This window comes from Scatophagus argus, chromosome 1 (genome assembly GCF_020382885.2).
Source record: "Scatophagus argus isolate fScaArg1 chromosome 1, fScaArg1.pri, whole genome shotgun sequence".
NCBI lineage: Eukaryota > Metazoa > Chordata > Actinopteri > Scatophagidae > Scatophagus > Scatophagus argus.
Genome location: NC_058493.1, coordinates 19,721,630 through 19,736,271, shown reverse-complemented (window position 1 = coordinate 19,736,271; position 14,642 = coordinate 19,721,630). Strand labels below are relative to the sequence as shown.

At 39.4% G+C, this 14,642-nt stretch overlaps 1 protein-coding gene across 1 annotated transcript; it reads right to left on the bottom strand.

The window, feature by feature from the left end:
- Positions 1-9,256: 9,256 nt before the first annotated feature.
- LOC124059766 (BTB/POZ domain-containing protein KCTD12-like) lies at positions 9,257-11,074 on the bottom strand. The gene has a single exon (XM_046390083.1). The coding sequence runs from the start codon at positions 10,852-10,854 to the stop codon at positions 10,063-10,065; it is 792 nt and encodes a 263-aa protein (XP_046246039.1). The 5' UTR covers positions 10,855-11,074; the 3' UTR covers positions 9,257-10,062.
- Positions 11,075-14,642: the final 3,568 nt, after the last annotated feature.

Genomic DNA, 14,642 nt, shown 5'->3' with positions numbered 1-14,642 from the left:
TCCATTATGTGAGGAGTAAACAAACCATATTTGTGCTAATTGAGTGGACTGACCTTTTATGTGAAACCGGCAAAGCAAAGTCAACCCGACAAAAGGGAACAGAAAGTTTCCTGTTCTCTGGCCCTGTAAATGGGGAAGCATCATGTCCTCAGAGACTATGAACAGTCACTTTTTGTCTTTATGCCACCTTTCAGCTCAGATCAATGACAATGATCTGAGTTGAGGAGGGAAAAGTTACAAAAAGCCTTGCAATCTTTGTTACTGAGATATGAAATAGTTGTCATCCAGCACTATTGGCCTGATGGATGTTATCTGTGACCTGATCGTTTGGAAGGGACAGTTCAGTTCCCTAAAGGCACAAGTAAATGAATATTTTTCAGTTTCTGACAGGGTCCATCGGTTTGGAATGACTCTTGTGACTCAAGCCTAATCCATTTACATACCACATCTACAGAGAGCCGGAAACAGCGGAGGGTCAAGCAGGCCACACATGTAGAGTTAAAACTTAAGAGTTGAAAGATGTACCCGATTCCCCTCAATAACAGCTGAACGCTGTCACTCCACCAATGAGATTTAACCCTTTTGCAGGCTACTGTTTGTGCATCAAAATGTAAACTTTTTTTGAGTCAGTCCAAACTATAGTTGAACACAGTTTAGTAACTTGTACAATATTCCCTTTTAAAACTACCAGGGATTTAATGTTAAATTGCTGTTCAATCTTAGAAATGAGCAAAACCTAATCTGCGGGGCTTAATGAAAGGTTACACTCAGATCTGTCATCTTAATATGTGTTTTTTAAAAAACATCTGGACTGTAAACAAATGGACAACTGTTGAATAATGCTGATTTATATGTTTGGCCCTCTACAGAGAGAGGTCAAACTGACATTTGTAAATGGGAATAAGCAACCATGAGACTCAAGATGGGAGAGCTCTGTCCTGAGAATTACCAGGACATTTTCAAAAAGCTGCCGCTGCTGTTTTTCTTGTTTAAGACATGATTGTGAGCAGCCAAGTGGAAAATCATGACCTTGGTCTCTGTCAGAATCTAAGGAATTTTTAAGGCTCCCATTTTTTCCTTTGTGTATAGGAAATGTCAAGTATTTTTTTTTTCCCTGAGAGAAAGTTGGGGATGCCCTAAAGCTCCTGTTTGTGGTACTATTTTAAAACTGTTTTTCCTGTTTGCTTCATGCAAAACTCACCAGTGAAAAGTTCAGTGGCTCCTAGCTCTGTCATGATCTTTTTTGTCTTTGCAAATGTAAGACTTTGTCTTGACGGTTATTTTTGTGCAAGGTTTCAGGAAAGTGACTTCCTCTCAGTGGTTTTCTACAAATAAGAGCTCTTGTCTGAAAGATTTCTGTGAAGTTTTACAATTCAAAAACTACTGTTTTTGAGATTTCTAATAATACAACATGCGGTTTGAGCATCAGCTTGGCGTTAAAATGCTGACAAACAGCTTCCATGAACCAACATGCTGTACAGAGTATCAAACAGGAAAACATGACGAGAAAATGGTTTCAAATTCAATTGTCTGTCGATCAGCTGTTAACATTGCACTATGTAAAATATCTATTTGGATGACACAGGATGCAGTGAGGAGAAGGCAGGTGTGTCTGTACCTCATAGATATCTGGCCAGCGTCCTCACAGTGGAACATCCCTGCCATAACATTAACCAGAGCCCAAACAGACAGACAGAGTGACACACACATCCAGCTCAACAGAGATAAGGCAGGCGACACGACCTGGAATCTGGTTTTACAACCCTGTAATCATGACTTGTGATGCTTTGGGTCATGTTTCAGGACTTAACAAGGTGAACACATAAGGAGAGATAACTTTTCCTTGAAGCCTCTTAATGACATTAACACTGTCTCAGCGGCTGTTCAGTTAGCACCTTTTGAAGCTAATACATCTAACAAGACTGTGTAGTCTGGCACCTCAATGGGGGGCCTGTGTAGGCAGCACTTTTTATACATAATATAAAAACGCAACATTATATAGAAGGCTTGTTGGCATACAACATAACTAACATGGTCACAATGACAATGCCATGCTGATATTTATCAGGTATAATATTCACTGTGATCACACCTTAGTTTTGTGTGTTAGTATGCTAACATTTACCAATTTGCAGGGGCAAACTGGGCCAGGGGCAAATGAATGTTGTTTCTTCACTTTGTGAAAATCCAGCCAATAGTTGCAGAGATATAACACTCAAAAACTACAAATGTCGACAAAGTCAGGATCAGCAAGGCCATAGGGATTCATCCTGCAGCAATCCATCTGATCGTCATTGAAATACTGTTGAACTGTCATAGTGATTAGCCGTGAATGCACAGAGATGTGTAAATTTGTAAGATGACAGTGTAAAGGTGATACTTCTTCCGGTGTCAGTTACAGATAACAAATACTGTTTTGTTGAATCATTACACAAAGGACAAAAAAATACAATGTCTTACTGTACATGAAATAGCATTACAGCTCAAATTAAGGTGACGTTAGTAACAGTCAAACATCAACTTTGAATCAGCTTCCTCCTCATCTTGCCCTTTCAGACAGCCCTGAGAGGGAGGGAGGGCACAAGGGGAGTTGCTCTTCTCGTGAAAGGAAGCTCGCTGCAGCCACAGCAGGGGAGGAGGATGCTCCCTCTTTCCCTCTCTGTTCCCTGCAATTGATTGATGCTGGCAGCCTTTTACCTTTTAGTTTACCGGCACAGTGCAAGGCTCAGCTCTGTCACTGGGAGCTGCACCAATCTCCGGTCTGCTGCTGGGCGCTGAGAGCAGCTCAGCTGAGACTGGCGACATTTACACCCTCCCTCTGCCCAACAATACTACACGCAACAGACAGGGAAGAGGAGAGAGCATTACGGTCAGAAGCACTGAGGATGAGTTGTTGAGGGAGACAGATAACATCGTCACTGATACAGGTTTTAATCAATCTCTCCGAGGCCATAGCATACCATCCTTTTGTTGGATGACATATGCCTTCAACGCATTTTAAGTGCAAAGAGGAAAATAAATGTGCAGATAATAAAATAAAACTGCAAATTAACTGTTTACTGTAGATTCAAACATTCATATGTGTGACTTGATTCCTCTTTATTAAGGACATTGTTGCATATCTAAACAATAACCCAAAAACAACATTGTACTCCAAACGTTTTCTTCGATTTTGCTCTAAATATATTAAATCAAGTTAAGACAAAAATTAATTGCATGTGTTTCTAACTGCCCCTTGCACACAGCTGGTTGTGAAAACACAAACTGTCCTTAATAAAAGTCAGTTGCGGTCTCACAAGGAAAAAAAAGCAGTTCTGGTTATTTTTCCACAGTGACAACACAATTGTTAATGCTTCTGCATGCAGTATCATATGTATCAATTCCTTGAATAATGCAATGCTGTATTTTTTACTTTTGTTTTGCTGTTTAACCATAAGAAACAGGAAAAACTGATGAACAAAAGCTGGTTGTGTGCAGGTTTGTTCATCTTGTCTTATTGCCGGGACTTTGCTTTCATCAGATGAAACAGTCTTATTTCATGCTGCCCCTAACAGACTCCTAGGATTAGAATACATTATTGCTTTCATTTCCTTCCTTAAGCTCTGTGATTGAAGTTCATACTGTACTCAGACACAAAGAGGTACGCACAACTCAATGTACCACTTGTTGTAAAAGAACATGAAATAAGGTCAAATAAAGCCACCACTCATTATAACAATAACAGCACTGTCAGATTGTAAAACTGAATGATGCTAAATATATCTGAATCAAATTGCTATAAGAGTGTCACCATTCAAAAACACAGCCGGTCTTGAAAATGATGCATTGTGGTTTTAGACTTTAGTGACTGTGTCAGACTGCTGCTTCAGGGAATGATTTGTGAAAGAGAATGTTTGTTTTCTCGTGAACATGCTGGTGGAGATTAGAGAAACTGAAAAGACCTTTAAAATATCTTATTCACTCTGATGAGACATTTTTTCAGTTGAACACAATTCTGAGAACTGTTAATGATTCAGCTAACATATGGAGCCTTTATGGTCTCCCTGCTTGGAAACAGAAACACTTAACCGGGTTAACTATGTGTTCAGGTAGTTAGCAAACACTAACTGTCTGAGTGTGCGGTGAAGTAAGCCCTTGATGGTCTTTTACAATATGTGCACTTCTCATTAGCAGCAATGGCTGGCAAAACTTCTCAGGGTGTACTGAAGTATTTGCTCAAATGATAAAGAGCTATGAAAAAACTCCTGGATAAGTACCTAACTGGACCTCAAGACATTTTTCTCAGCTGCTTTTCTCTGAGGTCAAGAATAAAATGTTGAGGTCAACTTTTAAGTAAACGTCGATGAGAAGTCCTAGAGGTGCTTAGAATCATGGAAAGTCTTCATATTTTAACAGCAACTGAGCGAACTCAGCAGATTAATGAGGGCCATGGGATATGATCAAAAGATTTAGAACAGGGGAAAGTTCAACTGAAGAGCTCTGGTTTGTTCTGCTATTGGAGTGCTTCACCAGATATTTAAAGGGTCAACTTGAATTCTTTTTGTGTTTGAGTCATAGATTAAATATGACTCAATCAGTTTATCTGTTGTGTTTAGATCTTTTCTTCACATTTGGATCAATAATTGTTCCTCCAAAGGAGCTCATCCTTCGAGAAGAATGAGGCGAAATGAGAAGAGTGATACTTCTGCACAGTTAATCTGAAGCTAAGGCCAGCAGACGGTTAGCTTAGATAATTTAATAATAAACAGGTTATATCTCATTTGTTTTTCCTATATGAAAATTTAAAGACATGAAAAGTGTAAAGACATGAAGTTGTACTTTTATTTATGTCATCAGCAAGCTTTGAGCTGAAATTACACTTTCTGCATCCCCAAGTGCATCATCAGAGTGAGTCCAAGTAGGCTCTGTGCAGACTCCAGTTTCTACAGCTGTGTGTCAGTTTATATGTTTGTTTGGCAGTACATTCAGACCTTCAGAGGTGTGGGTAGGCACATTTTGATCCCTTCAGATAGAGCGAGACTAACTGTTTTTCCCCTGTTTCCATGTTTGTGTGCTAAGCTAAGCTGACCTGCAAGAGGGCCAGTAAGATCCTTGAGAAAGCAGTTGCTAATCAACTGTGTGACTTCCTAAATAATAATAGTTTATTTGAGGATTTCCAGTCTGGTTTCAGAGCTCATCATAGCACAGAGATGACACTGGTCAAAGTCGCAAATGACCTTCTTGCATCAGACAAGGGTCTCGTCTCTGTTGTCGTATTGATAGACCTTAGTGCTGCATTTGACACCACTGACCATTATATGCTTTTACACAGACTGAAACACTCATTTGGCATTACAGGAACTGCATTAAGCTGTTTTAAGGGTCCCCAAGGTTCTGTGCTTGGACCAGTTTTGTTCACCTTATGTATGCTGTCCATTTGTGATATTATCAGGAAACACTACATACATTTACATTTGTTATGCAGATGATACACAACTATACTTATAAGATGAATGACAGGCAATTATACTGATCAATGAAACCAGATGAAACAAATCAGCTAACTAAACTATGACGTATGTCTTAAAGACATAGAAACCTGAATGACCTGCAATTTTTCACTTCTAAATACAGACAAAACTGAAATTATTGTTACGGGCCCTAAACATCTTAGGAACAAATTATCTAACAATATAGCTACCCTGGAAGGCATTACCTTTGCTTACACTTAGGGCTGGCCCCTAGCTATGCTGTTGAAGGCTTAGACTGCTGAAGGATCTCCCATGATGCACTGAGCTTCTCTCTCCTCCTCTAACTCTCCTTCAGTACACGTTCAGGTCCCAGTAATGCATGTCACTAACCAGAGTATTTGTGCTTTCTGAGCTTGCAGGTTTCCATGAATCATGTTTGGACTTCCTATTGTGGTTCTGCCGGGGCTTCTGTCATTACTACTTAGTCATATTTCTGCATTATTAGTATTATTACTGCTATGATTATTATCACTGTTAATATATATATATATATATATATATTTATCTTTCCAGTACTCTGCAGTTGCTACACATCAATGTCTGTCTGAAAAGTGTCATGAGATAACATTGCTGTGTTTAGAATTGAATTTAGCACATTTCCCAAAATACTGATTTATTTTTTCCTTAAAAGATACTTTTTTTGTTTGATTTTATCTTCCATGTGATAGATGCATTTGTGGTCCAGAAAGTTTTATAACACCGACAATTATTAATAAATAATATGTGGAAATTAAGACAGCTTTGGAGTGTTAACAATTCATGTCTGTCTGTTAAAGACCTACTGCTTTTTTAAGAAAGGCGACTCAAGGATTGTGAAATGTTCTGCAGTTGGCTCACTAGTTCTCCATTACAAAATAAGCTTTGTGGTGATTTCATTGGTGGCACCAGTGTTTGTCAGAGACACACTGAGTCTATAGTCTGACATTTCTGAAAACATCATGAGCATCACTTCTTTGTATGACATTTATGAGGCTTTCAGTCTGTTTATTATCATTAAACCAACAATCAGAATACTGAATTACTTCTCAGAAGGGCCCATTTTCCATGCTCATCCTAAGCTTATTATAGTGGCAACAGTCAGTCTGCATGGTTCTTATTTCAACTTATTTCTAAGTATAACCACTTTCAATGACAACATGAGACTGCCTTACGCGTTGAGTCGGTGGCAACACCAGCGGAAAAACAACCATGTCGCACCACCGTCACCACTTTATTAACAGCAGCTTTTCCAATAAAGTTCCACTTCCTGTCCACTTGTCACATGGCTACAGGACAACAGATATTCACAAAATTCAAAATAGGAATTAAATCACATCATGTATTAATATATAACAATATATCTTTCTGCACTCCAAAATTGTACCATAAAATAATAAACAAACCTGACACTTGTAAATGGTGCTTACACTTATGTATGCCTACTTACAAAAGAAATTATGCAGTACTTAGCACTGATAAATGCAAATGGAACAGCTACTGCTGTCATTACTAGAAGTGAAGGGGCTTTAATGTTAAAAGAACATTTCACATAACATGGAAATGGAGGGAGAAAGTTCTCACATAGCTAAGGGCCATCATGTTTTATTTTCTGCTCTCACATCTGACAAATAACAACACAGTTTGGTTTAATTATTCATGTGTTTTTCTCTATGCAAACAGTATGATGTGTGTGTATCATAAGAGCTAGAGACAGAATAAAAAAAAATGAATATATTAAAGACATGCAGGTCACAGTGAGCTAGAGGCAGAGACTGTGAGAGAAAGTGTGAAAGATTTAGCACATAGAGGCTGATATGGAGCCAGCATGTCTGTGTTATCTTGGACTCTGCAAATTGGCCAATTTGGCTCTCTTTATCTGTCTGCCTCCTGCGCTCTGTGTGTGTGTGTGTGTGTGTGTGTGTGTGTGTGTTTTCAAGAGATTTTGTACAAGAAAATAAACAACATGCATCCAGTGAAATATATTTTAGAGGTGTTTTATCACCAGGGAAACACTTAACCACACATACACACAGAGAGAGAGAGTATGTGTTAGAAATAGCTGCTTGGCAGAGAAAGTCAACATCGCCTCAGAGGAACTATTAAAGGAAATTTAAATTGAATTAAGAGTTTTATGTGTCTTGCAGAAGCTCTCAGTCTCAGAAGATAAAAGTTACTGGAGGGTTCACCCTTGTCTTTGAGAGCAATTTACAGCATTCATCCATTTCGTATTCTCATTATATTACATGCAAAGTGAAACCTACCATGTGGGCAAATATGTCTGATTTTGTTGAGGACAGTGAACACTACGTCCTGTTTCTGGAGATGACACTAGAGGAAGAGCTGCGGTCGATCCTTCCTTTTTCCTGTCCAGATGGCAGCATCAGCTGACAGCAGATACAAAGTCACAGACACGTCTGTCTTTGAAACTCTTATGAAGCTCCTTTGCAGCAGAAATATGTGTGGGAGGTATGTGTATATCTTAGTTTTAGTATGTTTTCATGTAACTTTGATTTCATATAAAGAGTTAGAGAACAAATCCCCTTTAACATATTGCATTTTACACTAGCAGCTTTAGTGCTCCTGGACATATGACAAAAAAATGATTCATTTTGTGCTTTATTTATTTATTTTGCACATTTGTATTCAAGCACACTCTAACACAGCCCACACAAAGCTGCCTTTTTTGCATTAGAATTTATCCTGGGACAGCTTGGATTCGTGCCCCAGGATCCCAGAAGGGAACAGACATTTGATTACTGTACTTGTCAGCCAAAGAGAGATCCCCCTCCTCCTTCTTCCCATCCTGCTAAGGGGAGATAACAGAGCTCTTCTGTGCTCCAGAGAAGGACACTCTGCTATGCTCAGCCAGATCGGCAACCAAGTTCTGGTTCTGGCTACAATTTGTTGGCATTTATTTTAATGCTAACTTGAACTGGACATAAAATCTCCTAGGGTAAAAGGAGAAGTAATTGAATGAAGTTGAAATGGTAGTTAAAATGTACACCCAGAGTGTTTGACATAATGTACTCGAATATGAAAAACCTTCTTTGCGAGGAATGACAGTGAAGAGTCGCTCCTCCTAAACTGGTTTTAATCATGTATGTATGTGGAGTTCAGCAAAATTGCAATAGAGTCTTGAACAAAGAAAACAAAATCTAATCTACCATCTGTGCATTTTAATGCTTTTTGTGCCAGGACTGATGTCATACTTTAAAAAATCAAACAACCAGATGACCTGATGGCAGATTGTGTCAGATGCAGTGTATGTGTCAGGTTTATGTGGCAAATGCTAATTTCATCATTGCTCTCTTCTTGATCCAGCAACCTCTGAATTGAAAATAATGTAATAAATGTCACATTTAATGTTAAAGATAATGTAATGTGACTTAATTCAGGTCAAATTCTCATCAAACCTTTTTGGTGGCATTATGTTCCACCGAGGTCATTCTGCTTTCGGGAAGGGCGGGTGGATTTGATCTTCAATATGTGCACATTTGTAGAAATGTCCATGAATGAAGTCAGTGTGGCTGATCGCATGAGGGTAGTCCCTGCTAGATGAATTTAACTCTTAAAATACCTAAATTAAATGTTTGTAAAATCGTGTAAATTTCTCTTTTTGGCCAATTTACAGAAAAATCACAGAGACATTGGTGGTCTGAGAAGAAAATAAAAATGTTTGCGCTGTCAGAAGAAGCATAAGTATAGATCTATATAAGAAAAAAGATAAATAGCTTTACACAGTGAACTCAAGGGGACAATGAGGTAGATAGTGTTAGAATCTTGCACTTTATTTGCGGTAGCTTTTTCTCTAAAGAACAAACGATGGCATCAGCTCATGGGATGGCACATAACAACAGCACGGTGAAAAAGTCCCAATGTGTAATCCTCAAAGCAGTGATATTCTATGAGTGGTCAATATAACTGAATTAAACATAAAAAAAAGAAAATTAACAATAATAATAATAATAATAATCACACCAAAGAACCGACCTATTATCTTCCTTATTCATTTCTCATATCACAGACCAAACACCAGACTATTTACAGTACATATTTCTTAGTTAATGTGTTGAGAACATCACAAGGCTTTCTACAGTAACATGACAGTGCGAGCACAGTTCAGGAAGGATCAGAACAAACCAGCTCTTAACATTTCTGCCGCCCTGAGTAACCATTCATGTTATTTAAATTCAGAACAAAACGCTCTTTGTGAAAGCCGTAAAGGTTACGAGGCATTAATAAAACAGTAATAATAACACAGCGAAGGACGTATCACAGTGACACATCAGAAGAGTAGCCTGATTTGGTCTGACCAATGAGATGTATGTCTGAGCCTGGACTAAGTCCTCCTCTTGCAGAAAAGAGGAGAAAATGGCAGAAAAGTTAAAAACTGGCTGATTCCGCACTGCACCGAGCGGTGGGAGTGTCAAAAACACAACAAAGTGAAACTACACAAAGCCAAAACTACCAGTTTGGGACGTTAACTTGATTCTAAGATCTATTGTTACTGGTGGTTGTGTTAACTCAAGCAGGGTCGTGAACGTGAATGCAGCATTTGCAGCTTTCTGTCCGCTCACCGACAGAAAATGTACTCGGTGTAACTGGTCCACAGTTTGTCTTCCCCCGGGTCATTACTGCCGTAAGAGCACGTCCCGGTGGAATTGCAGGCCACCATGTGGAAACCAGCCTCGGCCAGTCGGTCAAACGCCTGCTCTAGAAAGTTATACTTGAGATAGTACCTGGCGGTGTATTTGTCAGGCGGCCGGTCCGGGTCGCGGCTCTCATTCAGGGTTTCTCCAAAGACCTCTTTAGCCAGAGAGATCTTGCTGCAGACGGTTATTCTGGCGACCCTGCGGAATTTAGCGTCAGCCTGGATGTCTCTACCGATAGTATAGGTGCCTCTATACCCGATGGTGATGAAGCCGGAGTTGGCCACAGGAGAGCACGGGGTCCTGTCCGAGGAGGAGGTGGCCGGGCTGGGGAGTTCAGCCTCCTCCGGCTCCCCGCTGTCCTCCGCGTACAAGCTGTCTTTGCCGATCGCTGCCAGGCGCCTCGACAGCTCCGGCAGCTGGAAGAAGTCCGCTTCCTTCTGCAGCCTTCTCCTCTCTTTGAAAAACTCGGGAAGGGAAAGCTCAGAGTCCCGCAGGTAATCCAAAATGTAGCGGAACAGAAAGCCGTCCCGGTCGAAGAAGAAGCGGCCCTTGCTGTCTTTTGGCAGGTCGCCCGGGGTGCTCTGGGTGAACTTAGTCCACAAGAGAGAGTTCGGGACCGCAGTGAGAGTTTCAAGTCGGGTTACATACACCTGCCCACCCACGTTTAGTTCCACTATCTCAGGGAAAGTGGAACTTTTGCCGGTTTGTGCCATCTCTCTCTCTATTATTCTTTTTACTTTTCTATTTTTAACCCTTATAGTGTCCCTGCAGATGCCCTCTCAAGAACGAAGAGACGGAGACTCTCTTCACTGTACAGAAATGCTTGTGTTGGTTTGGCTGCGTGGGAGGAGAAGGAAAAGGACGGCCAACAGTTGTTAACTGTTCACTGGAAAGCCACGAGAAAACAATGGTGCCTTCAAGAGCAACATGTAAGCCTCAGCCTCCTGCGTTATCACTTGCGAACATCTTCATTAAATGCAAGCTACTGCAGCCTGTTGTAAAGGACACGTATTTGGTTAGCATAGCCTGAAACAGGGGAAACAGCTAAACCGTATTTATCCAAAAGTAACAATATCAACGTACGTCTAAAGCTAGCTAATTAATCACAACTTGTCATATTTTCTCTTTGGACTGCAGTGTTGAGGACAAAATATTGAGGTAGCCTGCTTCCATTTAACGCAAGCTTACGATCCTGTTTCACTACATTTTCAGTACTTTTTACTCAGTTATATTTTTGGCAACTATTGTACAGATTAAGATTTATTTTTTTTATAAATGTAGGACTTTTATGGCGTTTCAAAACACGTTGTGGGAACTTATGCAATGAAGCCTGTATTGTACCCATTATTAGACTTACTGTAAACGTTTAAAAAATGTATCAGTCAAGTACTACAATTGGTTATATTTCTGAAACCATTTTTCACAACAAGTGGTAAAGATTTTGGAGCATTGGGCACCTTTTTGATGAATATTTTTATTGCCTGCCATAATGCCTTTTTGACAGCTCACTGGCTGCTTCAAATGAAGTCAGGAGGTGTTCATGACACTAATAGGGTGTTTATGTCGTTCTGCAGAATGGTACACAGCAGTAAAAACAGGATAAGATAAACAAAAAATGTTCATGTAGGCTACACCCATTCCACATGGCTGCACAAACTTTGACAGTATAGTATATTCACATGTTTAAGACACCTTTACTAAAAGCAAACAAGCCATGTATTATGAAGAGATTATGATGGCATCCGTAACACTCTCCATCTGCTATGATTACATAAAGCCTGGGATGTTAATGACACATTATGTAACCTGTCACACGAAATGAGTGGAGAGATTATAAACAGTTGTGGGTCAATCACATATAGTTTGAGATTCATATTTTCAGAGTTCATTTTTTTTCTGTGTCACCTCAGGATTCACCTTCCGGAACTTTCAGTTATATCATCAGCAGGAGACGTCTGCAGGAAATGTAGAATTTTAAATGGACTTCATCCACAATGACTTAGAAGTTGTTCTCTCTTTTTTTTCTGAGAACAACTAATAAACAAATATTAAAATATAGTTGAACCTTTGAGCTTCACTGTGTATATTAATGGACCCTGAAGTGAGACTGCTTTGTCAGTATGCATATATTGTCCTATGGTTGCTCATATGGGACTTTGTAATGCATTAGAATTAAATGCTTGAGGTAACTTTTTTGATGCAGTATTTATTTGCTGTTATACATTATGGGCATCATATTGTTGCTGAAAAGTTCAGTGGCTGTGGTTTCATTTTAAGATTCAAGCAGTAAAGCTTCATGCCAAAGTTCAGGGCCGAGGGTCTTACAATATTTGTCATATTAGTCCTGCAGCACTTTATCTTCTAGGGCCCCCTGAAATAAAACCCATCCTCCTACATTTTAGTTGTAGAATCTGAACCCTGCATATTAGGCAAAGCTTAGAAAGGAGTGATCAAATTCTGTGCTCATATAATGGAGGTTGAAAATATCACCTTGGCTTAGAGTCAATCCATTGTTTCCAAGATGAAATGCAAGAACTGGGATTTCGCCAGTGAGCCTCCAGTTTTCCTGTACAACTGAGAGGGGTGGTGGTATAAGCATGCCTGGGGTCTTTGTGTGTGCTGAAAATAGAATAACCAGCAAAGTTCAGTATGCATGATGTTCCAAAAACCTCTGCTTTAAAAGCTTGTCTGACTGATCTCTGGTGTCTCCAAAATCCCTTGAAAAGAAGAACATAAGTCCTAGAACAGAATGGATTTCAGCTTAACCCCAAAAAGCTCACAGATCTACTCCTGAAGTGTTGTGTAGGCTGTTTTCAAATGTTAGCCCCCAACACCAGCGTTTCTGATAAGGAAATACCACTGTCATTATCACTCAAGATCTGAACAAGATGTAATTGCTTTGTTATCACAGATGACAAGAGTTTTGCTTGATGCACAACAACCATCAGCCATTTGCAAGAGAGAACGATGACTAATGATGATCTCTCTGAAGTACGGAAAACAACAGTTGCTGCTCCTGTTTTCCCTGTTTGCTATCCAGCCTGCCCACCAGGAGCTGCCGCCATCAGCTCACCCCTGACTGAATATTCCCCACCTATCCCATATTTCATTTGTTAACTGCTGTCCTGCCTGTACAACATCCATTGCACATCTGCCTGTCCTGGGTGAGGGATCACTCTGTTGCTCACCCTGAGGTTTTTCCCAGTTTTTCCCTGTTAAAGGTTTCTTCTGGGAGTTTTTCCTTAGTCGATGTGAGGGTCTAAGGGCAGAGGATGTTGCTATGATGTTATGTAAAGCCCTTTGAGACAAACTGCTTGTAAAAATGGGCTGTACAAATAAAGTTGTCTTGTCTTATGGTATTTGATGCATTCTACATAGAAACCAATCAGACTGGTGTACCATTTAAACTGCGGTGGATACAGGTGTTCCTACATGAAACTGTTCACTACAAGGTCCATGGATTACCTTGAGCAACCGAGTCATGATTTCTGGATAGAGACACTGCTGTTGAGATTTTTCAATTGTATTATATTTGCTTCATTTATTACTACAAAAAAAGCCAACAAGTTCAAGTATATTCAAGATAGTTGCTCCAAAACTCAGGAACTCTCACAAAAACATTCTAGATGGATGTATTTTATAATGTATTTTTGATTTGTCAGTTGAGGAAAACTATGTCAGTTTCCATTGTGGTGGCCATGTCTTTATTAGTGGAATAAAACATGTTGCACATGAACTTTTTTTGTCTTTTAAACCTTGAAGTTCCAGTTTTAGAGCACAAACACAAATGTATCACTCAGCCTTCCCGTCTGAAGACACTTCAATCTTTTGATTAGAGTGACATCTAGTGGACAATAAATGAAGATGCGGCTCGTTGTTCTTTCAGTTCAATCACCTCCAACTTTTTCATAATTCACTTTCAAGACAACTGGTCATTATTTGCAAGTCAGAAGAAGAAGAAGACATTGTTCAAAGTTAATTCATTATTCAGGATTTTCCCACCAGCAGAATAGCTGTATGTTTTTCTACATATCCACAACAGCGAAAAGGGCTGTCTCTCAGTCTCTCTCTCTCTCTCTCTCACACACACACACACAAACACACACACACATTTCTTTATAATAAAATAAATGATGAAGTCTCTCTCTCTGCACAATACACCAAAAATGTGCTTCTATCGAGTCTCGACCGCATGTCTGTGTTGATGTAATAATATTCCATTACAAGTAAAAGATGTGCACTTAAAATCCCACAGTACAGTACAAAAGTATTAGCATTTTAAAATAAATAAATAAATAAACTATTAGGTATTTTAATCCAGTGATTCCTGTTGTAGGAGATGGGAGTTCTAGTACAAAACTTTGCATTAATTTTCGAGATTGAAGAAGAAATTATAAATATTTTCCTCTGTGATGTACTGGAGTTGTAAAGTACAATATGTATAAATATATTATATAAAGTCAAAGAAAAAGAAAAATTCAAGTAAAATACAGTACAACGA

What these genes read in the sequence shown, in the direction of transcription:
- LOC124059766 (XM_046390083.1), bottom strand. Translation starts at nt 10,854, where the DNA reads ATGGCACAAACCGGCAAAAGTTCCACTTTCCCTGAGATAGTGGAACTA.